The sequence below is a fragment of the Euphorbia lathyris genome, chromosome 7, assembly GCF_963576675.1.
Source record: "Euphorbia lathyris chromosome 7, ddEupLath1.1, whole genome shotgun sequence".
Taxonomy (NCBI): domain Eukaryota; kingdom Viridiplantae; phylum Streptophyta; class Magnoliopsida; order Malpighiales; family Euphorbiaceae; genus Euphorbia; species Euphorbia lathyris.
In genome coordinates, this window is record NC_088916.1 from 10,779,397 (window position 1) to 10,805,455 (window position 26,059).

General features: G+C 33.1%; 1 protein-coding gene across 3 annotated transcripts; it reads right to left on the reverse strand.

Annotated features, from left to right (window-relative positions):
• Window positions 1-1,062: 1,062 nt before the first annotated feature.
• LOC136235134 (uncharacterized) lies at window positions 1,063-5,825 on the reverse strand. 3 transcript variants are annotated; one of them, XR_010691672.1, is made up of 4 exons: window positions 5,547-5,825; window positions 5,000-5,075; window positions 1,675-3,843; window positions 1,063-1,360 (listed from the first exon to the last, which is right to left on the reverse strand). XR_010691672.1 is itself a non-coding variant. In XM_066024655.1 (3 exons), exons 1-3 carry the CDS (start codon window positions 5,687-5,689, stop codon window positions 3,721-3,723), a joined length of 342 nt encoding a protein of 113 aa, XP_065880727.1. In that variant the 5' UTR covers window positions 5,690-5,825; the 3' UTR covers window positions 1,063-3,720. The 3 variants fall into 3 exon arrangements, 1 of the variants encoding a protein (XP_065880727.1); XR_010691673.1 differs by having other exon boundaries at window positions 1,063-3,843; window positions 5,543-5,825; XM_066024655.1 differs by having other exon boundaries at window positions 1,063-3,843.
• Window positions 5,826-26,059: the final 20,234 nt, after the last annotated feature.

Genomic DNA, 26,059 nt, shown 5'->3' on the forward strand with positions numbered 1-26,059 from the left:
TGTTGGACACAAAATCAGTTATCCATGTTGGTGGTTTGGATTGTCTTGTGGATCTTCTCAATTGTGGTTCTTGTGTGTTTTTAGGCGCTATAGCTTCTTGTTCATTTAGATCATCGTGTTGTTCTCTTTGAACTTCACTTTGCTCTAGAGTTTGCACCTGGGAATTTACTGGCACTATTTCATTATTGGTGTGATCTTCAAAATGTTGATGTAAGTCCGGAACTGCATTTTCAGTATTTGTCGATATAATACTCTCTTCAGCACAATTTGGTATAACTGTGTGTATTGTGATGGATCTTTGTTCTGTATCTGTCAAAACAGGAAATTTGTTAAATGAATAATGAAACTCCTTTTCAATAAAGTGTACATCTCTTGAAACACATAATTTCTGTGTTTGGATATTGAACAATTTCCAGCCCTTCTGTCCAGGAGATTCTCCTAAATACACACACTTTACCGCTCTATCATCAAATTTTCCCTTTTGTGCACTTGTATTGGCTGCAAATGCAGTACAACCAAATACCTTCAATTTATTATAATCTGGCATCTTCCCATATAGAACTTGATGAGGTGATTTCCAATCTAAAACTTTGGTTGGATGAACATTTATCAACGTTGCAGCATGCAACATTGCTTCTCCCCAAAACCTTTGAGGCAAACTTGCTTGTTTTAACAAAGCCCTTGCCACAGTTGTAAGACTCATGTGTCTCCTTTCCGCTTTCCCATTCTGCTGTGGACTATTTATACAGGTTCTCTGATGAACTATCCCCCATTCTTTCAAAACACTTTGAGTTTCCTGACCAACAAATTCACTACCATTATCTGACCTGATACATTTGATTAATGTATCATACTGTGTCTGTACCATTTTTATGAAGTTGTCAATCAACTAAGGTACTTGATCCTTACTTTTGAACAAAATGAGCCACATAGCCCTGGAGAAGTCATCCACAATAGTCAATATAAACCTATCACCAGTGAGAGAAACTACTTTATACGGTCCCCATACATCCATGTGAACCAAATCAAACAATTTTATTGATTTTGAAGTACTATTACAGAATGGGTGTCTGGTCATTTTGCTACGTATGCAAACATCACAGTGTACAAAGTCAACATCCGGATTTCCCCCCTGACTTTGTATATTTTGCACATACTTCATCCTATTCCCAGATAAATGACCTAACCTTTGATACCAAATGGTCATCATATCTGTAACATCTTCTTGAACACTCAAAATACAATGATCAAACTTGACATTGAAACTATTTATTACATCTTTATTAAAAGATCTTCTAGTAAGGTAGTACAATCCATTCTCCAGGAATCCAATTGCCAATGTCCTCTTACAGACTTGGTCCTGCAAAACACAGTGCTTAGCATAGAATTGAATCCCAATTCCCTCATCATTCAATAATTTGCTTACTGAAAGTAAACTGTATTTAAACTTTGGTATATGCAATACGTTCTTCAATACAAAACCATTGCTAAACATGATATCTCCTTGTTTTACTACCTTATGTGCATCACCTGTAGGTAGAAAAACTTTCCTATTTGCATCAGCCTTACTTACATGAATCATCATATGATCAGCAAATGTCATGTGAGTTGTTGCTCCTGAATCAATAACCCATGCATATTCGAAATCAGAATTTAAGTTTTCAGATGTAATACCTGCCGCGCTCATGCCTGCAAAAGCAGAAAACTCATGGTTTTTGTTGCTATTATCCGCAACATTCTTCCCTTTCAAAGCTCTCTGAACTTCTCTCTGCACCATAACTTGCATCGATTCTGGCTTGTCATTCTTTAATAAACAGATTTTAAAAATTAAAGAAATACGAAAAAAAAATCAAAAGTTGATAAGATTGACAGATCAAGCTGAGGTGCAAATATACTAAATTACCATTTGAAGACCTGACACAATATGAATACAGGTGTAAGGATCCTCTAGAGTTGGTGGAGTTGTAATCTTAACCATTAATTCTAACATTAATGGATGAGATTTAATTGATAAATTTTTAATATTTAATTAATCATTTATTGATCAATCAAATCTCATCTGTTCATTTTGTAATTAATGGTTGAGATGATTACAACTCCACCAACTCTAAAGGATTTCAACTCTAGAGGATCTCTAGTCTGAATACAACTACATAAGCTGCCCTTTTTGGTTCTTAGTAAGAACTTCTTACCTACAGAAGGAAAAGAAGGTGCAGTAACACGTTTTGAGGGGTGTATTTCTCCCTCGTGCCATGACCTACCCCTCCTTCTGGCCGGAAACAATGAAGCAACTGTGTATATGTCATCCGTGTTGGACATTGATATCTCAAGATGGAATCGGTGGGATCGCATTTATGTTTAAAAATTGCATTCATAAATCAGCATCTCGTCTATCATTCTTAAGTGGCAGAAGGATCATCAAATGATAGTCATGAACCCATACAAAATTTGGATGTTATTTATGTGGGATCCTTGAAGGTTGATCCAAAGTAAAAGTGAATAGATAGAAAGTTTCCCAGAGGCTGCTGGGAGAATTCAACTGCTTACCCACATTTCTTCCTCCTAATGCTTACAAAGTTTTATCATGGTTTGTGTAAGCATTATTTATGGCCTCTTTTTCATTATATGATGCCTAGCTGCCCTGATTTTAGTGTGCCCCATTTTTTGTCATGTTGCAGCCGAATGTACACTATGAATCAAAACGTGGCCATATTTATTAGAGTATATTATTTGCACTTATCTGTATACTCAACACACAGCTAAATTTCTTATTTATAGTCTAGAATATAGGATCGGTCTTTCACTACAATGTAATCACATACTATGTATATTGATTTACACATGAATAACAATCACTGAGCAATTCATATTGTTACATGGTATCAGAGCTTTTGGACCGGTGTAACGGCTCTCTTCTTGAGTGGCCCTTCTTTGAACGTTAAACATAATTTATGATTTTTTGAACAAAAACCAACACTTATTATAGGTCCTCAACCTTGGTTCTAATATTCTGAAATATTCTTGCATCTAACTGTACTGTTTATAATTTTCAAAACACAAAAGCACAAAAAAAAAATAAGCAATGATCATTTGGAATTGGAAATTGAACATAAGTGGGTCAAAGCTTGTGCATATGACAACTAGAACATATTCCTTTTCTAAAAAAACCATTTCTTGCTTCAGTCATATACGAATCAATACTACTAAATAAATGTCTTTCATCATCTTTCCAAATTAACTCAAATACCAAAATAAACATCATAATTGATAAACATGCGACAAAAAAGCAACAGTTTATACCTTTTTAAATGCCAATGTCTAAAGACACTTGATCTTCTGTGTTGCACCTCAATTTCAAACTTGAAGAAGTTGCCAATGGCTGTACATCAGCAGTATCATCTAGATAATACCTAGCGTTGCTTGGTTTTTGTCCAAGCTAACAAATTTGAAGTTGTTTTTAATGTGTTTCAAACATGTGTTTGTTTTGCATAATGTTCCAGTTTCAAGTACTTGCATCATGGATGCTTTGGTAATAATTGTCGGAAAGAGGTCCACCACCCATTCAGTAATTACATATGTAATGTAATGAAAACTGGGGCTAATTCTCACTTACTTACAGAATCTAGGAACATTTCAACCAAGGTCATTGCATTTATTGGCACAGTTCCTGAACTCTTGGATGATTCGGTAGGTACATTTGATGTTTTGAAATGATTTGTCCTAGGGAATACTTTTTTTGTAGCTATCACAATGAATGACCAATCTTCCATCAAAATTAGTCTCAGTCCAGAAATTCACAAACCGCATTATACTACTTGTGTACTGGATAGCTGCACTTGTAACCTGAAGCATCCACCCAATTAAATCAGTATACAACCTCATATCATCATTTCCTTAGGTGAATAAAGGCACAAACTGGTCAGAAGAGAAAATAGCAGAAAGTTTCTCAAGTTCCAAATTTGGAATGAATTTTGTGATTCAGAACTATATGCATTCAAAATTTTAAATCTTCAATTTTATTAAAAAATAGGAGAATCGGAAGCGCACCAAAGAAATTGAAGTTTAGGAATGGTGCACAACTAAGGTCTTGTTCAGTTTTAGAAAACATTTTCATTTCTCTATTCCAATTCTCTTCTTTTCCCAATTTTCGGTTTTCGAAATGGAAAATCAAAAAATGAATTTCTATTTCGACCTCAAAATTGATGTGTCATTTTAATAAATTTGGTATTTATATGTTAATAAGATTATTTCAGAAATCAGCACTGTGAATACATATTTTGATCAACATTTTGCTGCAGAAACACTGAAACAGAATGAAATGGACTGCAAATCGAATATTAGTTATAAAGTCAGCTTATAACCCAAATTTGCAAAAATTTGTGCATGTCAATAATTGTCTAACCTTCAGATACTAACCACTTTATAGTAAGAGCAAGTAAACAAGCAGATAAGTGCTGATATTATTATTAACAATATACTTTAAAAGAAAATTATATCATGATTAAGTCTATTATTAATAAACAAATGACCTTTCAAAGAATGAATAAGGAAAGTTTTACCCGATTTGAGAATGACCATTGTAGCCCACAAAGCAGACCCAAAAGGAACCTACTTTGAGGAAAAGTAAAGAATGTCTCTTGTACATGACAAAAGGGCTTTATGACACTTGTGAATTAATGATGATTATAAAGAGCAGAAATTTCAATACTTGTTCCTAAACAAACCCTCCCAGGTAGTACAACAACCAGAGTCATCATCTTCACATAAATAAGTAAAAAAACATAAGACAATGACAGGGGTTGGCTCTTCATGCAAATGAGTCATAAACATATACGAAGTTGAATCATCTTGAAAGAAAGCAACATAATGATTTCTCTAATTCATAGGCTTATGCAAACACGAGAATTACTTGATTCCTAGGCTTATCCAAACACCACAATTACTTGTTTTCAGAAGACAAAAAAAAAAATGAATGGATCGTCAGTTCAGTAAACCTCACCTTTGGAAGTATAATCCTCCCCAAACCCCCAACATCACTGTTCTTCAGCTCCTTCTTCACCAACACTCTTAAATTTCTGCATCCAATAAATCAACAATCAATTCAAAATATACATTTGTTAATAGCATGAAAATAGTTAATCAACCACCACATTGTCATCATTACATTGAATTAACAAATAGCCATTCATAAACCAATGAAAGCAATGAACACAAAAAGGATATCAATTATTTTCAATACATTCATTAACATAGCTAAAATTGAATTTCCAGTAAGTGGCAGAAATAGATGAAAGTAAACACATATATAATCCTCTGATTCACAAATGATCATCTATAAATTCACTCTTTTACTTGGAAAAAATGGAGCTAAAACGAGTTGTCAAAATTCAGAAAAAATGGGCTTTTTTAAAATTGGAACTCAGATGTTCAAAATCACACAAACTGTCGAGAAGCTAAAACTTAAAATTTTGTCATTCAGACTAGATCTTCAGCATTCCCATTCAAACATAAAATACAACAAAACAAAAGTACAAAGATTTACCCACAGGTAGCTGCTGCAGGTTATTTTATTGTGAAGATCAATTTGTATGGCTTCATGACTATCAAGAGATGCTGATTTACGAATCACGAGTTGCAGTAACCTAATCGCAATCGCATCCGTCAACAGTGGAGATATCTCAGATTCCATATTTGATAACTCAGATTGAGAGGAGATATCTCAGATTCTTGAACTCTCTTTGCATTTGCCGATGTTCTCCGGCGAGAAGGAGAGGAGATCCACCCGCACGGCGGAGAAGACAGAAGACCCACCCTTCACGTTCGATTCAAACTTTTTAAACTGCTTGTGTTGGTGTGCCCTACAAGTGGCAGTATTTATATTTATTTATTTATTTTTTGTTGTTATTGAAAATCACCGTGTGTTTTATTGGATTTTTCCTCTAAATAATGCCTCTTTTATATATAACTAGTTTTTGGCTCGTACGATACACGGATTCATCTTAATATATAAATATTAATAAAAATATAATTTAATAATTACAATTAATGACATAAAGGTTCTATATAAATTAAATATTATTATTTTATTTTCACATTTACTTTAAATAATCTTTTTATAGATAAATATAATAATAGAATTAAAATTAATATATGATATATTATATTATATTTTTTATCAGTAAAAAAGGAGGAAGTGACACCTCAGTTCCATCGTTACTGTTTTATATTATATATAGATTCAACCAAAAATATTTAGTTTAAATTTTTTACTTCCGTAAGAGCATCTCCAAGAGATTCTTAGTGAACTCTCTATAAATAATATAAATAATCGACTCTTAGTGATCTAAGAGTGACTAAGATATATCATCTCCAACAATGCTCCTTATATTCACTCCTTATTTATTATTTTATTATTAAAGTTATTATTTATTGTTATATTACCAATAGTGTGAGGAGAGAGACTTATTCATAATAAATTATTAATAAAATATGAAGTTAGGAGGCACTAAGAGGTGTAGAGAGATTCTCTATTAATAGAGAGGATGAGGAAGCTCTTAGTGATTTGAGGAGCCACTAAGAGGCTGTTGGAGCTGATTTTTTATTCTTCCTCCTCAAATTTTAACTTAAGAGCCAATTTAAGAGGCTGGTGGAGATGCTCTAATACTTAATATTTCTGACATAGTTAAAATGAAACCGGTGAATAATTCACCGGTTTCACATTTGTATAGAACCCGGTGTATCAAACACCGGGTTAACAGTAGTTAGAATTGCTGCAGCATTAATGCTGCAGCAACATAGAATTTGTGACACCGGTGATTCAGACCCAATATAATAATAGGGTCTACTTAGTTTTTTAAAGGTTTAATTATTTTATTATAGTGATATTTGATGTTTTTTTTAAGTGTCAGTATTATTATTTTTTTTTATACTTCCAAGCACCAAATCTATACTATATATAATAGTAGAAGCGGGGAGAAATAAGAAGAAGTGTTTTAGAGGCCTTTCCGATGAGTTGTCAACGTAGTAAAAAATCAAAATTAAAAAGATTTAATTAATTAAAAACAACAGATTTATATTTATAATATATTAAACAATTACTAACTCATTAATTAAAATAATAAAAGAAAGCAAGAGTTACAGGAATATGAAAAAACACAAAGTAAAGGAAATCCAAAAGTCACAAATAAACTTCTATATAAAGCATGATACATAGTATTTCACCATTATACTATATATAATAGCAGAAGCAGAGAGAAATGAGAATAAGTGTTTTAGAGGCCTTTTCGATGAGTTGTCAACGTAGTAAAAAATCAAAATTAAAAGGATTTAATTAATTAAAAACAACAGATTTATATTTATAATATATTAAACAATTACTAACTCATTAATCTATACACTATATAATTACGGAAGCAGAGAGAAATGAGAAGAAGTGTTTTAGAGGTCTTTTTGATGAGTTGTCAACGTAGTAAAAAATCATATTAAAAATATTTAATTAATTAAAAATAACAAATTTATATTTATAATATATTAAATAATTACTAGCCTATTAATTAAAATAATAGGTCCCTTGGAAGGAAGCCTGCCAGCCTAAGAGCAGGGGTGGTCTTGGTATAAGGCAAGCTAACGACAATAATAAAGTCCTGTTAATGAAGCTTCTTTGGAGAATGTGGCAATCCCCGTCCTCCCTTTGGGTTCGTCTTCTGTGCGGCAAATATAGGAAAGATAGAATCTTTGGTGGCCCGAAGGAGAGGGTTGTCAGCTGTTCCTTCCTCTGGAAAGGGCTTAGTGCTGTTTTTGCTGAGTTCTGTACGGGGATTGGCTTGGAGGTGGGTAATGGGAGATCCATTAGTTTCTGGTATGACACTTGGATTGGTGACAAACCGTTGATTGAGGTGTGCATCGCCCCTCCGCCGAATGATCTCCTCTCCTGGAGAATTGCTGATGTGGTGGACTCGGAGGGAGACTGGATCTGGTCTAAGTTCGACTCCTTTCTTAGCCTGGAGACCCTCCTTAATATTAGAGGTGTGAAGATTAGTAATCAGGAGGAGGATAAGGACAGACACTGCTGGGCCTTGACTAATAATGGTTCTTATTCTTGCAAATCGGCCTATGAAGCTTTTATTTTCACATTTATTTTAAATAATTTTTTTATAGATAAATATAATAATAGAATTAAAATTAATATATGATATATTATATTATATTTTTTTATCAGTAAAAAAGGAGGAAGTGACACCTCAGTTCCATCGTTACTGTTTTATATTATATATAGATTCAACAACAAATGTTTAGTTTAAATTTTTTACTTCCGTAAGAGCATCTCCAAGAGATTCTTAGTGAACTCTCTATAAATAATATAAATAATCGACTCTTAGTGATCTAAGAGTGACTAAGATATATCATCTCCAACAATGCTCCTTATATTCACTCCTTATTTATTATTTTATTATTAAAGTTATTATTTATTGTTATATTACCAATAGTGTGAGGAGAGAGACTTATTCATAATAAATTATTAATAAAATATGAAGTTAGGAGGCACTAAGAGGTGTAGAGAGGTTCTCTATTAATAGAGAGGATGAGGAAGCTCTTAGTGATTTGAGGAGCCACTAAGAGGCTGTTGGAGCTGATTTTTTTATTCTTCCTCCTCAAATTTTAACTTAAAAGCCAATTTAAGAGGCTGTTGGAGATGCTCTAATGCTTAATATTTCTGACACAGTTAAAATGAAACCGGTGAATTAGTTTCACATTTGTATAGAACCCGGTGTATCAAACACCGGGTTAACAGTAGTTAGAATTGCTGCAGCATTGATGCTGCAGCAACATAGAATTTGTGACACCGGTGATTAGATCACCGGTGTCAGACCCAATATAATAATAGGGTCTACTTAGTTTTTTAAAGGTTTAATTATTTTATTATAGTGATATTTGATGTTTTTTTTAAGTGTTAGTATTATTATTTTTTATATATTTCCAAGCTCCAAATTGTTTATAACTTTAAGTACATGATATAGATGTAGTTTTCTCTTGATGCGTCGGTTAGGAGGACTGAAGAGTGGCAAAGGGATGTAGTGGTGAGGAGTAGGGGAAGACCTAAGCAAACTTAAAGGAGGGTAATCGAGAGTAATATGAGTTTATTGGGGATTGAGGAAAATATGGTAGTGGATAGGACGAAGTGGAGGGAGAGAATTTGTGTTGATTTCACGGTTTTATATGATGGTTCATGTTAGCCGACCCCGAATCATTTCGGGACTAAGGCTTTGTTGTTGTTGTTGTATTTATTTTGTATATTATTATTAATATTTTTTCATATATGATTTCTTTTCCCGCTGTCCATATTTTTCTATGAAAAATCCTTAATTAAAAGAGATAAAATTCAAAATGTTAATGGTTACAAATAATTTTAACTCTAAGATACAATTTTATCTCTAACGTATAAAATGATACAATTTTACTCTTAATATTGGTAACTAAGAGCAATTTTAGAGTCATGAGCAATTTTATCTCTAACTTCTAAAATGGTGCAATTTTACCTCTAATGTCTAAAAATGATGTCATTTTACCCCTAATGTTGGCAACTAAGAGCAATTTTACCCCTAATATTGGCAACTAAAAACAATTTTACCTCTAACATTGATAAATTGGGCCAATTTGAAAAATAATTCATCAAACTGTATTCTTTATCATGAACCTTATTATCTACGTTTCACATGTGCCCCATTTTACCACTCATTAATAATAGATCACAAATATATGATTAGATGTGAAGTTTTATTAAAAACATAAATTTAGACGTGAAATTTTCTTGGCTACCAAAGTAAAGGTTAAATTGCATAAATTTAAACGTTATGGATAAAATTGCTCATAGCTGTAAACATTATGGGTATTTTTGCACCTTATCTTTTTTTTATTGTTTATATAAGTTTGTGATCTGAGTGATAAAATGACGTATATGTACACTGGAGATGTCAAGATTTATGATTGAAAAACAATTTTATGAATTATTTTTCAAATTTACCCAATTTGTCAACGTCGGGGTTTACATTGCTCTTGACTACCAAAATTAAAAACAAAATTGAATTGTTTTAGATGTTAGATATAAAATTACATTTATGGGTATTTGTTAATATATTTTCTTTAATATATATTTATCATATGTGAATAAATAAAACAACATGACAATAAAAATAAAAAGAGCAGTAAAGATATTATTTAATTTTATTTATATAAGTATTTTTATGTAAAAGAAACATTAAATATCATTGTAAATAGTTAATTAGATCCTATTATTAATTGGATCTGAGACACCGGTCACAAATATTGTGATGCTGCAGCAGTATGCTGCAGCAATTTTGAGAATTGCAAACCCGGTGTTTCATACACCGGGTTCTGTACAAAAATGAAACCGGTGAACTATTCACCGGTTTCATTTAACTATGTCAGAAAAATCAAGCATTACAGGAGTAAAAAACTTAAACCAAACATTTTTGTTAGAATTATATTTAAAAGTGGCATTATTTGAAGGAAAAAATCCTGTTTTATTAATATTTTCAGAATTTTTTTTAAAAGAATCTGTAATTGGTACAAAATTATAATTTATTAATTAATTGATATCTTATATTATTAACATTTCTGACATCTAAATACAAAATTATAATTTATTAATTAATTGATATCTTAGGTTATTAATATCGCTGATAGCCCTCATAAATCAAAATTGAAATTAGATACGATATATAATTTATTAATTAATTGATTTCTTGGATTATTAATATCTCTGACACTTTTCATAAATCAAAATTGAAATTGGATACAAAATTATAAATTTATTAATTAATTGATATCTTAGATTATTAATATCTCTTACAATTTTCATAAATCAAAAGTGAAATTAGATTAACAAATCGAGTATCTTAAAATTTACAATTAGGAACAATTTTATCATTAATGTCTTATATGGTGTAATTTTATTTCTAATATTGAAAGCTAAGAGCAATTTTACTTTTAACGTTGGCAGTCAAGAGTAACTTCATTTTTAATATTGATAAATTTGGTCAATTTAAGTTATAATTTATCAAACTATTTTCTCGATAACCACGGGGTTGTGGTAGAGTGGTAAAGGCTCCTCCTCCCTTAACCAAAGGTCCATGGTTTGATCCTCATCTTTGGGAATGGAAAGAATTTCCGTGGCCAGCAGTCCCACCCATAGAGGTGCAAACCTTCTGCGAAAGTGACTAACCACTGCTGTCGGCGGTGGATACACTTATGAACCAAAAAAAAAAAACTATTTTCTCGATAATGAATATTGTTATCTACACTTCACATATGTGTCGTTTTATCATTAATAATGTCTGATTTCAAAAAAAAAATATCTGAAATTGACAAAACTTACTAATGTTATAGGTAAAATTGCTTTTGGTTGCGAACTTTAAGGTAAAATTACACAATTTTAAACATTATGTGCAAAATTGCTTCTGGATATAAACGTTATACGTATTTTATTACACATTATCCCAACAAATTTGATAAAAAAAATTTGTTTACCAACATCATCGTCAAAAATAAATATTTCTCATAAATTTAAATTTCATTTATTCAGCCTTTACTCTTTTAAATGTATATATTAAGCCTCTAATCAGTTATTTTTTAACACGTTAAGGTTTTAATCTTTCAAATTGAGACATTAAGCCCTTGATCATTTATTTGTTTAACACATTAAATTTGGTGATTCAAACACCATTTAAAGCAAATAGAATTGTGAGTTTGTCACTATTTTAGCATGTCAATAAATATAGAAATTGTCACAACAGATAATTTCTTAACTATTTTACTTTTAGAGGAACAATGATATTTTGCCAGTTTTCCGTCATTAATATTACTTCGTTAAGTTCTGTCAATGGTATATGGAGGGAGAAATTAACGTCGAGGCCTAAATTGATACGTTTTTAAACGTTAAGCCTATATTGGTGCTATTTTATATGTAGAGACTAAATTGATATTTCTCAAAAACCCATAAGTCTATTTTAATACCTTATCCTTTTCTATCACATACTATAACATTCGGAAACTCATTCATAATTTGCAATTAATAACATCACTATGTTTAGTTTGTTTGGGTTGGTGCATTTTCTGCAGTAGAGAACCATCTTTTATTGGGGTGGTTTTGCCTCTACCCATACCCATCTTCATTTTTAGAGTACCCCAACAAATAAAAGGTTGTAGTAACAAAACAACTAAAGTGACATTCCTATAGTTCATAATCTATGGAGGAAAAACTGCACCTTGATTTTATCAGCACAAAAGTGACATTAATTTACACTAGTCAATTTCATTTACAATAATTTTTCTAAAATATTGCAGATAAATTTCGATTTCAGATTCATATTTCTCAGAAGATAATGTATTAAAACTAAACAATATCCAACTTCTATAACGAATCATGTTTTTCTTTTTGGTAAAATTGCATAAAAAGCTTCTCAAATTTGAGCAGTCGAGCACATAAATCTCTTCGAACTATGCGTTAACATGACATTTTTGGTGCCGCTAAACAAATAAGTGATGAAATTTTTTGAAATTGGAAAGTACCCGAAGCTTTAGGGCGCTGGTGTGTTTATTGACAAAGAAATTGGTCAAATTCACAAAATAAATACAGAAGAATTAAAGACTAGATACACTATGTTGTGATCCCAAGAACTTCACTTTCCATAAAAAAAAAAAAACAGGAATAAGAAATACAACAGCTACTGCTGCTATATACATTAATAAGTTCATTGACCGAAGACTCCATGATTTTCATACATATTAAACCATTCACTGGGTAGGGATCCTCTAGAGTTGAAAATCCTCTAGAGTTGGTGGAGTTGTAATCTCAACCATTAATTGTAACATTAATGGATGAGATTTAATTGATAAATTTTAATATTTAATTAATCATTTATTGATCAATCAAATCTCATCCATTCATTTTGTAATTAATGGTTGAGATGATTACAACTCCACCAACTCTAGAAGATTTCAACTCTAGAGGATCTCTAGCCGTCACTAACCGCTTAAATAACTAAATTGTTATTGAGTGCTCAACATGTGTAAAAATTAAAAAAGATTTAATTACATGTGTTGACAAAAATTATGTGCAATAAACGAGCAATGCAATTATAAGAGTAACATGAATAAGTTATCTTTCAATTTATTTCCGTATAATTATTTTGAATTAAATAAAGAAAAAAAGATTGCCATGGTATTAGAGGTGCGAGCTCAGTTTGTTTTTCTAGAAAATGAAAAGGGTTGAGTCTTCATTCTCTTAAGTTAATTTTCTTTTGTTTATTAGTTTCGTTTAGATTGTGAGTCTCTCTTTTAGAGTAAAGAAAGAGGGCAAGAAGAAAGATTGTTTGATCATTAAATTTTTCGGTGTTAATGCTTATTGACAAGCTTATATTTTGGGAAAGTGATTTTATACGGGTAGAGGTTTAATGAGAGGTTAATTTTGATGAACAAGAAACAACTTCCAATAACTATTTGAAAGAAAATCAATAACAAATAGCAACAAAAACAATCAAGTTTTTTATCAGTAGTAGGAGATCAACACCAAGTTGTCCTAAAACACATCTGTATTACAAACATAAGTTACATTATCTGTATTTGTAAGAGTCTGAACAAGAAAATGCTACACTTTCTAATTACCAGTTAATAATTAATATGCTCGGTCGAAACCCGACAGGAGGCGAGGCGAAAGTAGGCTTTGTGAAAGAATTCATCCTCTCTTAGGTTACGTTGTAAACCTCAATCAAGAGCTTTTGATAATCAGTACGAAAAAATAGTTCTCGAAAAATAGATATTTAGAGACTTTCCAGTAGCCCAAAATATCAGATTTCCATTTGCCAGTAGCCTCAGGTGAATTTATCCGCTATTTCATCATTGCAAGGAAATGGGAGGGGGGGACTGCTGTACAAGATTTTAGTAAGAAACACCTTGTTTGAAGATACATACAGCTGTAGACACATATCCATGCTCCAAACTGGTGGTGTTTTGGACAGCCTCCCGGTGAACTTTGAAACACATTGTTCGAAGATACATACAGCTGTACACAGATATCCATGCTCCAAATTAGTGGTGTTTTGGAGGGCCTCCCTGTGAACTTTCCGTACTTCTTTCTCTATACCAGAAACGCTTCTTGCCAGTAGCCTCAGGTGACTTGCCTCTGCTTGTTCGATGCATGCTCCCAATGCCCATTCTTGTTATCCGCTACTTATTATTGCAAGGAAATGGGGAATTTAGTTGCATACAAGATCCCTACCAAGTCCATACAAGATACAACTTCTACCAAGGAAATGAATATTTATGTAATTGTAATCATAAAAACCAGAAGCATTCACATGAATCAGTTGCTATCTCAACTCCCATTAAAACAAGTAGAGATTTCAAAAACAGTATTAATCATCAAAAGCAAGATGAATCAGTTGCAATCTCATCTTCCATTAATATCCATAACTATAAACCAACAATATAATCATCTCATCAAAACAAAACAATGAAAATTCAAAAAAGAAACAGGATAACGCTCTATTTTGAACGTCAAACATAATTTATGATTTTTTGAACAAAAACCAACACTTATTATAGGTCCTCAACCTTGCTTCTAACATTCTGAAATATTCTTGCATCTAACTGTACAATTACACGCTTGGAGGAGGGTCAAACAATATTAAATTATAGATAATACTAAATTATACTGTACTGGCAAATCGTCCACCCCAGCGATGTTTGCTCGTGCCTTGAGTCGGCTGCACATTATCATCATCATCATTATATCCCTACCGTCGCTGGGCCTCGGCTAGCTCCTCAAAATAATGATCCACCACGTCAGGATCTTGCTCTCCCGCATCATCCGCCTCCACTCCCCCAACTCAGGCCGTGTCGGACTCGCCGGACTCGGGGACTCGGCGGTGACATGACAGGGACTCGGTGGGGACACGACGGTGACATGTGACTCGGATGGGACTCGGTAGTGACACGGATGGGAGTCGACAGTGACACGGTAGGAACTCCGCGGGACACGGCGGGGACTCGGCTAATGGTGAAAATCTGCAAAAGTTTAGGTTTTTTTTTAAATCTTTTAAAACCTATGGTTCAATAACAAAATTTGACAAAAAAAAAACCTAAACTACATCTAATTCTCACATGTGTATCCCGATTATAAACTCTTAGGGCTGCTTTCTCTTCGTAATCTATGGAGGAAAAACTTCAGCTTGCTTTTCTCAGCACAAAAGTGACATTAATTTACACTAGTCAATTTCATTTACAAGAGTGTTTCTAAATTATTGCACATAAATTTTGATTTCAGATTCATTCCAACTGACACAGCAATCATGTGTTTCTTGTTAGTAAAATTGCATAAAAGACTTCTCAAATTTGAGCATTCAGGCACATAAGACTATGCGTTAACATAACATTTCTAGTGCCACTAGACAAATAAGTGATGTGGATTTTTGAAATTGAAAGCTAACTCGAGCTTTAAGGCGCTGGTGTGTTTATTGACCAAGAAATTGACCAAATTCACAAAATAAATAGAGAAGAATTAAAGACGAGATACACTATGGTGTGATCCCAAGAACTTCACTTTCCATAAAAAAAACAGGAGCAAGAATAAGAAATACAACAACTTGTGCGATATGTATTAATAAGTTCATTGAGTGAAGTCTTTCCCTAGTAAATCATCATTTATTACCCCGATAGCAAAATCCCTTGAACAACGTGCTACTGTAGCTCCAACATGCATTATAAATCCAAAGAGATGAAACATGGTTCTCCCTCCACTTATTCAATGCATATATGAAATCAGCGATCAATGTAAAAGATTGAATGTAGAATAAAAGTATTGGTCTAATGCTTCCCCAGTCTCCTTAACTTGTCCAAATTGGTCATTTTACCCCCTCAACTCATCGAATGTCCTATTTACCCTTTAACTCCATAAAAGTGGTATTTCTCACCCCATTAACTTGTCCATTTATCCCCCAACTCATAGAATGTTCTATTTACCACCTTAACTCCATAAAAGTGGTATTTTCCACCCCTTATTCAAACGTTAAACCTATATTTATGCTATTTTGTAAGTGGAACCTAAATTGATACTTTCCCAAAAATCATAGGCCTATTTTGGTATATTATCCCTACATATAATGTATTTAACTTGTTTATATTAAGGTTCTTGTTATTTGTATTTTTTATTCTTCTTTCTCTTTTCAACTTTTTTGACTACTATAAAGAGATAACAAATACCATTTTTATGGAGTTAAGATGGTAAATAGGATCATAAGTGGTGAAAAATACCACTTTTATGGAGTTAAGGGGGTAAATAAGATATTTGATGAGTTGAGAATGGGTAAAATGATAAATTTGGACAAGTTAAGGGGTGAGAAATACCATTTTTATAGAGTTAAGGAGGTAAATAGGACATTCGATGAGTTAGAGGCGTAAAATGACCAATTTGGATAAGTTAAGAGGGTTGGAGAAGCATTAAGCCTAAAAGTATTTGGTTAGGATTCAAAGACCAGGAATTCAGATGCGCTCATGCCAGGAATTCAGATGCGCTCATCTCAATGAAACTGTGCCATTTTATCAACATTTCATGTAAAAAAATAAGTGAAACAATGTCTTTCCACTTAAATACAATAATGCATGTTTCACTTTAAATAACAATAAAAAGTTTAATACATATAAATACACAATTAAACTAGTTTTTATTTTATTGTTTGTCATTATGAGCTTATACATGGACCTATCACACTCTAAATTTGTCAATGTTGGACCTACAACACCCTTATTTGATGATTTAGAAATCTTCAAAGTTGACATTACACCGTAGCCTCAGGTGACTTGCCTCTGCTTGTTCGATGCATGCTCCCAATGCCCATTCTTGTTATCCGCTACTTATTATTGCAAGGAAATGGGGAATTTAGTTGCATACAAGATCCCTACCAAGTCCATACAAGATACAACTTCTACCAAGGAAATGAATATTTATGTAATTGTAATCATAAAAACCAGAAGCATTCACATGAATCAGTTGCTATCTCAACTCCCATTAAAACAAGTAGAGATTTCAAAAACAGTATTAATCATCAAAAGCAAGATGAATCAGTTGCAATCTCATCTTCCATTAATATCCATAACTATAAACCAACAATATAATCATCTCATCAAAACAAAACAATGAAAATTCAAAAAAGAAACAGGATAACGCTCTATTTTGAACGTCAAACATAATTTATGATTTTTTGAACAAAAACCAACACTTATTATAGGTCCTCAACCTTGCTTCTAACATTCTGAAATATTCTTGCATCTAACTGTACAATTACACGCTTGGAGGAGGGTCAAACAATATTAAATTATAGATAATACTAAATTATACTGTACTGGCAAATCGTCCACCCCAGCGATGTTTGCTCGTGCCTTGAGTCGGCTGCACATTATCATCATCATCATTATATCCCTACCGTCGCTGGGCCTCGGCTAGCTCCTCAAAATAATGATCCACCACGTCAGGATCTTGCTCTCCCGCATCATCCGCCTCCACTCCCCCAACTCAGGCCGTGTCGGACTCGCCGGACTCGGGGACTCGGCGGTGACATGACAGGGACTCGGTGGGGACACGACGGTGACATGTGACTCGGATGGGACTCGGTAGTGACACGGATGGGAGTCGACAGTGACACGGTAGGAACTCCGCGGGACACGGCGGGGACTCGGCTAATGGTGAAAATCTGCAAAAGTTTAGGTTTTTTTTTAAATCTTTTAAAACCTATGGTTCAATAACAAAATTTGACAAAAAAAAAACCTAAACTACATCTAATTCTCACATGTGTATCCCGATTATAAACTCTTAGGGCTGCTTTCTCTTCGTAATCTATGGAGGAAAAACTTCAGCTTGCTTTTCTCAGCACAAAAGTGACATTAATTTACACTAGTCAATTTCATTTACAAGAGTGTTTCTAAATTATTGCACATAAATTTTGATTTCAGATTCATTCCAACTGACACAGCAATCATGTGTTTCTTGTTAGTAAAATTGCATAAAAGACTTCTCAAATTTGAGCATTCAGGCACATAAGACTATGCGTTAACATAACATTTCTAGTGCCACTAGACAAATAAGTGATGTGGATTTTTGAAATTGAAAGCTAACTCGAGCTTTAAGGCGCTGGTGTGTTTATTGACCAAGAAATTGACCAAATTCACAAAATAAATAGAGAAGAATTAAAGACGAGATACACTATGGTGTGATCCCAAGAACTTCACTTTCCATAAAAAAAACAGGAGCAAGAATAAGAAATACAACAACTTGTGCGATATGTATTAATAAGTTCATTGAGTGAAGTCTTTCCCTAGTAAATCATCATTTATTACCCAGATAGCAAAATCCCTTGAACAACGTGCTACTGTAGCTCCAACATGCATTATAAATCCAAAGAGATGAAACATGGTTCTCCCTCCACTTATTCAATGCATATATGAAATCAGCGATCAATGTAAAAGATTGAATGTAGAATAAAAGTATTGGTCTAATGCTTCCCCAGTCTCCTTAACTTGTCCAAATTGGTCATTTTACCCCCTCAACTCATCGAATGTCCTATTTACCCTTTAACTCCATAAAAGTGGTATTTCTCACCCCATTAACTTGTCCATTTATCCCCCAACTCATAGAATGTTCTATTTACCACCTTAACTCCATAAAAGTGGTATTTTCCACCCCTTATTCAAACGTTAAACCTATATTTATGCTATTTTGTAAGTGGAACCTAAATTGATACTTTCCCAAAAATCATAGGCCTATTTTGGTATATTATCCCTACATATAATGTATTTAACTTGTTTATATTAAGGTTCTTGTTATTTGTATTTTTTATTCTTCTTTCTCTTTTCAACTTTTTTGACTACTATAAAGAGATAACAAATACCATTTTTATGGAGTTAAGATGGTAAATAGGATCATAAGTGGTGAAAAATACCACTTTTATGGAGTTAAGGGGGTAAATAAGATATTTGATGAGTTGAGAATGGGTAAAATGATAAATTTGGACAAGTTAAGGGGTGAGAAATACCATTTTTATAGAGTTAAGGAGGTAAATAGGACATTCGATGAGTTAGAGGCGTAAAATGACCAATTTGGATAAGTTAAGAGGGTTGGAGAAGCATTAAGCCTAAAAGTATTTGGTTAGGATTCAAAGACCAGGAATTCAGATGCGCTCATGCCAGGAATTCAGATGCGCTCATCTCAATGAAACTGTGCCATTTTATCAACATTTCATGTAAAAAAATAAGTGAAACAATGTCTTTCCACTTAAATACAATAATGCATGTTTCACTTTAAATAACAATAAAAAGTTTAATACATATAAATACACAATTAAACTAGTTTTTATTTTATTGTTTGTCATTATGAGCTTATACATGGACCTATCACACTCTAAATTTGTCAATGTTGGACCTACAACACCCTTATTTGATGATTTAGAAATCTTCAAAGTTGACATGACACCGTAGCCTCAGGTGACTTGCCTCTGCTTGTTCGATGCATGCTCCCAATGCCCATTCTTGTTATCCGCTACTTATTATTGCAAGGAAATGGGGAATTTAGTTGCATACAAGATCCCTACCAAGTCCATACAAGATACAACTTCTACCAAGGAAATGAATATTTATGTAATTGTAATCATAAAAACCAGAAGCATTCACATGAATCAGTTGCTATCTCAACTCCCATTAAAACAAGTAGAGATTTCAAAAACAGTATTAATCATCAAAAGCAAGATGAATCAGTTGCAATCTCATCTTCCATTAATATCCATAACTATAAACCAACAATATAATCATCTCATCAAAACAAAACAATGAAAATTCAAAAAAGAAACAGGATAACGCTCTATTTTGAACGTCAAACATAATTTATGATTTTTTGAACAAAAACCAACACTTATTATAGGTCCTCAACCTTGCTTCTAACATTCTGAAATATTCTTGCATCTAACTGTACAATTACACGCTTGGAGGAGGGTCAAACAATATTAAATTATAGATAATACTAAATTATACTGTACTGGCAAATCGTCCACCCCAGCGATGTTTGCTCGTGCCTTGAGTCGGCTGCACATTATCATCATCATCATTATATCCCTACCGTCGCTGGGCCTCGGCTAGCTCCTCAAAATAATGATCCACCACGTCAGGATCTTGCTCTCCCGCATCATCCGCCTCCACTCCCCCAACTCAGGCCGTGTCGGACTCGCCGGACTCGGGGACTCGGCGGTGACATGACAGGGACTCGGTGGGGACACGACGGTGACATGTGACTCGGATGGGACTCGGTAGTGACACGGATGGGAGTCGACAGTGACACGGTAGGAACTCCGCGGGACACGGCGGGGACTCGGCTAATGGTGAAAATCTGTAAAAGTTTAGGTTTTTTTTTAAATCTTTTAAAACCTATGGTTCAATAACAAAATTTGACAAAAAAAAAACCTAAACTACATCTAATTCTCACATGTGTATCCCGATTATAAACTCTTAGGGCTGCTTTCTTTTCCTTCTTCGATTTGTTTTGCGATTTACTATTCTTACCGATTCTCCTGTGATTTTATCTCCTGGGATTTCATCTTCTTTCTTCCTCTTCTTTCGACTTGCCTAGTCTTGTTTCTGTGATTCATCTGATTTTCCAATCTATTAGTTACAAAGGTACCTGTAAATCCTTGATGACTCCAAACCATTAATAATATTTGATTATATCATTATTGAAGTTATTAACTTTTGCAGCTGAGGTGGAGGAGCATATGGAGATGCTTGAAAAGCTTGTGCCAGAGTGGATTTTCAAGAAGCTTGTACTCAGTGGATATACTTTATACAGGTATGTCTATCATACTACTGTCTTAGAATCATGCTTAGGCTCCACTGATTTATAAATGTCAGACTTGAACTATGTATGATCTATAAAATTTTGAATGATTTTTGACTGTTGATTGGTTGTGTGCAGCATCAACAAAATGTCAGACTTGAACTATGTACGATCTAAGGTTGCTGCATATAAAAATACATACTCAAAAGTGCAATAAAATTTAGGATTTTGTTTATGCGGATATAAGTGAACAGGAAGAAGTTTTCTAGAGGCTGCTGGGAGAATTCAACTGGCTTCAGACATTTCTTCCTCCTGATGTTTACAAAGTTTTATCATGGTTTTTGTAAGCATCATTTATGGCCTCTTTTTCATTATATGCTGCCTATATGCCCCACTTTCTGTCTTGTTGTAGCCCAATGTTGGGCCTACACTATGAATCAAAACGTGGTTATATTGTCCTTGAATATTTTGGTTGCACAATATACAACAAAAGTTTGCCTGTACGAGTACATATAGGTAGGTTTGGATCTGCATTGAATCATCCATCTTCTTCTATCAAGCTCAAAGAAATACAAAAGCAGTTTGATGGGAAAAAGCTTATTGTTGGAGTTGATGACATAGACATTCTTAACGGCATTGGTCTAAGTTGTTGGCTATGGAACAACTTTTGCAGCAGAAGCCACAGTAGGCTATCAGTTGTGTATGGGTTTTCTTTTTTCTATGGGCCCTTTAGTATTACAGTGACCAATTAATAGGCAGGGAATCACTAAAGGGCTTGTAGCAGAGAATATAATTTCTCCAATTTTTGTGACCTACATTGGGGATGACAGATCAGATGAAGACATGTTCGAAAACAGCTTTGAGTTTGTTATATTCTTCCGCTCGTTAGATCTTTGTATGCAGTGTTGGACAAAAACCAAGCAAGGCTATGTACTATCTAGATGATAATGGTGATGTACTGTCATTGCTTACTCCTTCAAATTCAAAACCAAGGTGCAACATACAAGAGCATGTGTCTTTCTATATTGGCGTTTACAAGGTAAAGAAAGTAAACAGTCCGGGTAGAAGAATGAAGATGTTTATCAATTATGATTGGTGAGTCGAGTCAAGGAGAGGTCGATAGGGACAAGGTTTTCGTCCGGGTATATCAGACTTATTTTGGTATTTGACTTAATTTAGAAAATGAATGTGTTGTAGCACAGGCACAAGCTTTCACCCAGTTATGTTGAATTGCCAATTGCAAATGATCATTATATGCTTCCCTAGATGTTTATGTAGATAGGGTTGTCTGGCTAAAGAAACCTTGCACACTAATTTTTTTTATGAAAGTTTATTGAAATATTGCCAGTTGTTATGGGGACTGAATTGTATTTATCATTATTTTATGTTGATGGGTAGAATATTCTGATCTCAACAGGCATATGTGAAGAGGTTGTGGAGAATGCCCTATATGTTTAGAAGCATATGAAGATGCAGTATTGACACAACCGTGTTCTTCAAAAGCATTTATTCTCCTAGATGAGAATTTAAACCAACAAAGAGTGATTAAACAGTTCCGAGAAGAGGAAAATATCCTTTTCCCCATGTTGTGATAGAATATATTTTATAGTAGAAAACATGACTTTGACACATAATTTTTGTTATTATGATTGTTCGTTTATTACACATAATTTTTTACATACTATATCATTCGGAAACTCATTCATAATTTGCAACTAATAATATCACTATGTTTAGTTTGTTCGGGATGGTGCATTTCCAGCGGTCGAGAACCACCCTTTATAGGGGTGGTTTTGCCTCTGCCCATACCCATCTTCATTTGTGGAGTATCTCAACAAATAAAGGGTTGTAGTAACAAAACAAACTAAAATGACATCGCTATAGTTCGTAATCTATGGAGGAAAAACTTCATCTTGCTTTTCTCAGCACAAAAGTGACATTAATTTACACTAGTCAATTTCATTTACAAGAGTGTTTCTAAATTATTGCACATAAATTTTGATTTCAGATTCATTCCAACTGACACAGCAATCATGTGTTTCTTGTTAGTAAAATTGCATAAAAGACTTCTCAAATTTGAGCATTCAGGCACATAAGACTATGCGTTAACATAACATTTCTAGTGCCACTAGACAAATAAGTGATGTGGATTTTTGAAATTGAAAGCTAACTCGAGCTTTAAGGCGCTGGTGTGTTTATTGACCAAGAAATTGACCAAATTCACAAAATAAATAGAGAAGAATTAAAGACGAGATACACTATGGTGTGATCCCAAGAACTTCACTTTCCATAAAAAAAACAGGAGCAAGAATAAGAAATACAACAACTTGTGCGATATGTATTAATAAGTTCATTGAGTGAAGTCTTTCCCTAGTAAATCATCATTTATTACCCAGATAGCAAAATCCCTTGAACAACGTGCTACTGTAGCTCCAACATGCATTATAAATCCAAAGAGATGAAACATGGTTCTCCCTCCACTTATTCAATGCATATATGAAATCAGCGATCAATGTAAAAGATTGAATGTAGAATAAAAGTATTGGTCTAATGCTTCCCCAGTCTCCTTAACTTGTCCAAATTGGTCATTTTACCCCCTCAACTCATCGAATGTCCTATTTACCCTTTAACTCCATAAAAGTGGTATTTCTCACCCCATTAACTTGTCCATTTATCCCCCAACTCATAGAATGTTCTATTTACCACCTTAACTCCATAAAAGTGGTATTTTCCACCCCTTATTCAAACGTTAAACCTATATTTATGCTATTTTGTAAGTGGAACCTAAATTGATACTTTCCCAAAAATCATAGGCCTATTTTGGTATATTATCCCTACATATAATGTATTTAACTTGTTTATATTAAGGTTCTTGTTATTTGTATTTTTTATTCTTCTTTCTCTTTTCAACTTTTTTGACTACTATAAAGAGATAACAAATACCATTTTTATGGAGTTAAGATGGTAAATAGGATCATAAGTGGTGAAAAATACCACTTTTATGGAGTTAAGGGGGTAAATAAGATATTTGATGAGTTGAGAATGGGTAAAATGATAAATTTGGACAAGTTAAGGGGTGAGAAATACCATTTTTATAGAGTTAAGGAGGTAAATAGGACATTCGATGAGTTAGAGGCGTAAAATGACCAATTTGGATAAGTTAAGAGGGTTGGAGAAGCATTAAGCCTAAAAGTATTTGGTTAGGATTCAAAGACCAGGAATTCAGATGCGCTCATGCCAGGAATTCAGATGCGCTCATCTCAATGAAACTGTGCCATTTTATCAACATTTCATGTAAAAAAATAAGTGAAACAATGTCTTTCCACTTAAATACAATAATGCATGTTTCACTTTAAATAACAATAAAAAGTTTAATACATATAAATACACAATTAAACTAGTTTTTATTTTATTGTTTGTCATTATGAGCTTATACATGGACCTATCACACTCTAAATTTGTCAATGTTGGACCTACAACACCCTTATTTGATGATTTAGAAATCTTCAAAGTTGACATGACACCGTCGAATCAAATTTCTACTGCCGTGTCCGCAAATTTGAAGGTTCAAAATTGATAAGTTCAAATGTATGATAGGTTCAAATATAAATTCAAGGTGTCAAACCCCTAAAAGTGAACAATTTTTTATCAATTTTTTTAATCTAAATTTTAAGTGAACTGTAGACTTAGAACATATGCAATCATGCAAATTTGCCCTAACAAGCAAGATCGATTTTAGCCATATGTTATCGAAAATTAGAAAAAACTGGTTGTTGGCTATAAATAACAGTCACTTCAGATCTTCCAAATATCAATTATGTTTAAGGTATTTAATATATTACTAATAAAATTATAAAAATTCTACTAAAAATACTAAAAACTAAATCTGCTATAAATAAGTTAATCACAATTTTTTTATCGAACTATATTTTATTGTGTTATTAATATAGTTATAAAAAACAAATAAAAAATATACAGAACTGCTTCAATTTATTGACAAACTTGTTTGGAAAGTCAGATGTGACAACGCAACCCCTGAACTTGTCACTTTTAGTCATTTTGTCCCCTGAACTTACGGGACGACCTATTTGCCCCATCAACTATTTAAAAGTGGTATTAGTAACCTCTATTTTCATTATAACTGAAACAAAATGAAGTTCCAACATTAGTACAAGTGTTAATGGAAATATTAGAACCAGTCTGCATATATGTAACCTCATTTGCAGCTTGTTTGAGTAGTGCACAACCCTATATGCAATTTCTACAAGAAAACTTGTGTATATTAGCCTCGTTTGCACATTGTTTTAGTAGTGCACAACTCTTTTTATTATGACCTTAGTGCTTGCAATGAGAACATATCATAATTATTTCCGTTATAATGAAAACATGTGATTGTCAATACGAATTTTAAATAGTTGAAGGGGCCAATGGATCGTCCCGCAACTTCAGAGGGCAAAATGACTAAATGTGACAAGTTCAATGGGCTGCGTATGGTTTAGGCCATTAAATAAGAACCAAACCAATTTTTTCAAATTTTCGATAACGCATGGCTAAAATTGATCTTGTTTAGAAAAGTTAGGGTTGAATTTACACTATTTCATAAGTTAGGTCTAAATTTGTATTTCGGTTGAAACATTAGAGTTAAATTTAGTCCTTATCCGATTTATAAATTTTAGCCCAATCGAGCGACTTTTACATTCTAATGGTTAACTACTATTGACAAATTACAAATTGGTATAAAAGACAATTAGAGTTGTTCCGAATAAGGTGAAATTGGTTCTAAAGGTTCTATAGAAAGTGGACTTAGTGTAGTTAATAAATGGGATAAGAATCGAATTTGATTCTAACATTTTCGGTGGAGTGCATATTTAGTCCTAACATATGAACCAGTGAAAATATAACCCTAATTTTTTAAGCAAGATTAATTTTAGGGTTACGTTACCAAAAATTTGAAAATTCTGATTTGAATATTGTTGAAGGGTGCCATTGGACCTTACGAAACATCAATTTTGTATATTAGGACTAAATCTACATTTTAATAGGTTAGGTTAAACTTGAACTTATCTTTAATAAACAGATTTTAAAAATTAAAGAAATACAAAAAAAAATCAAAAGTTAATAAGATTGACAGATCAAGCTGAGGTGTAAATATACTAAATTGCCAATTGA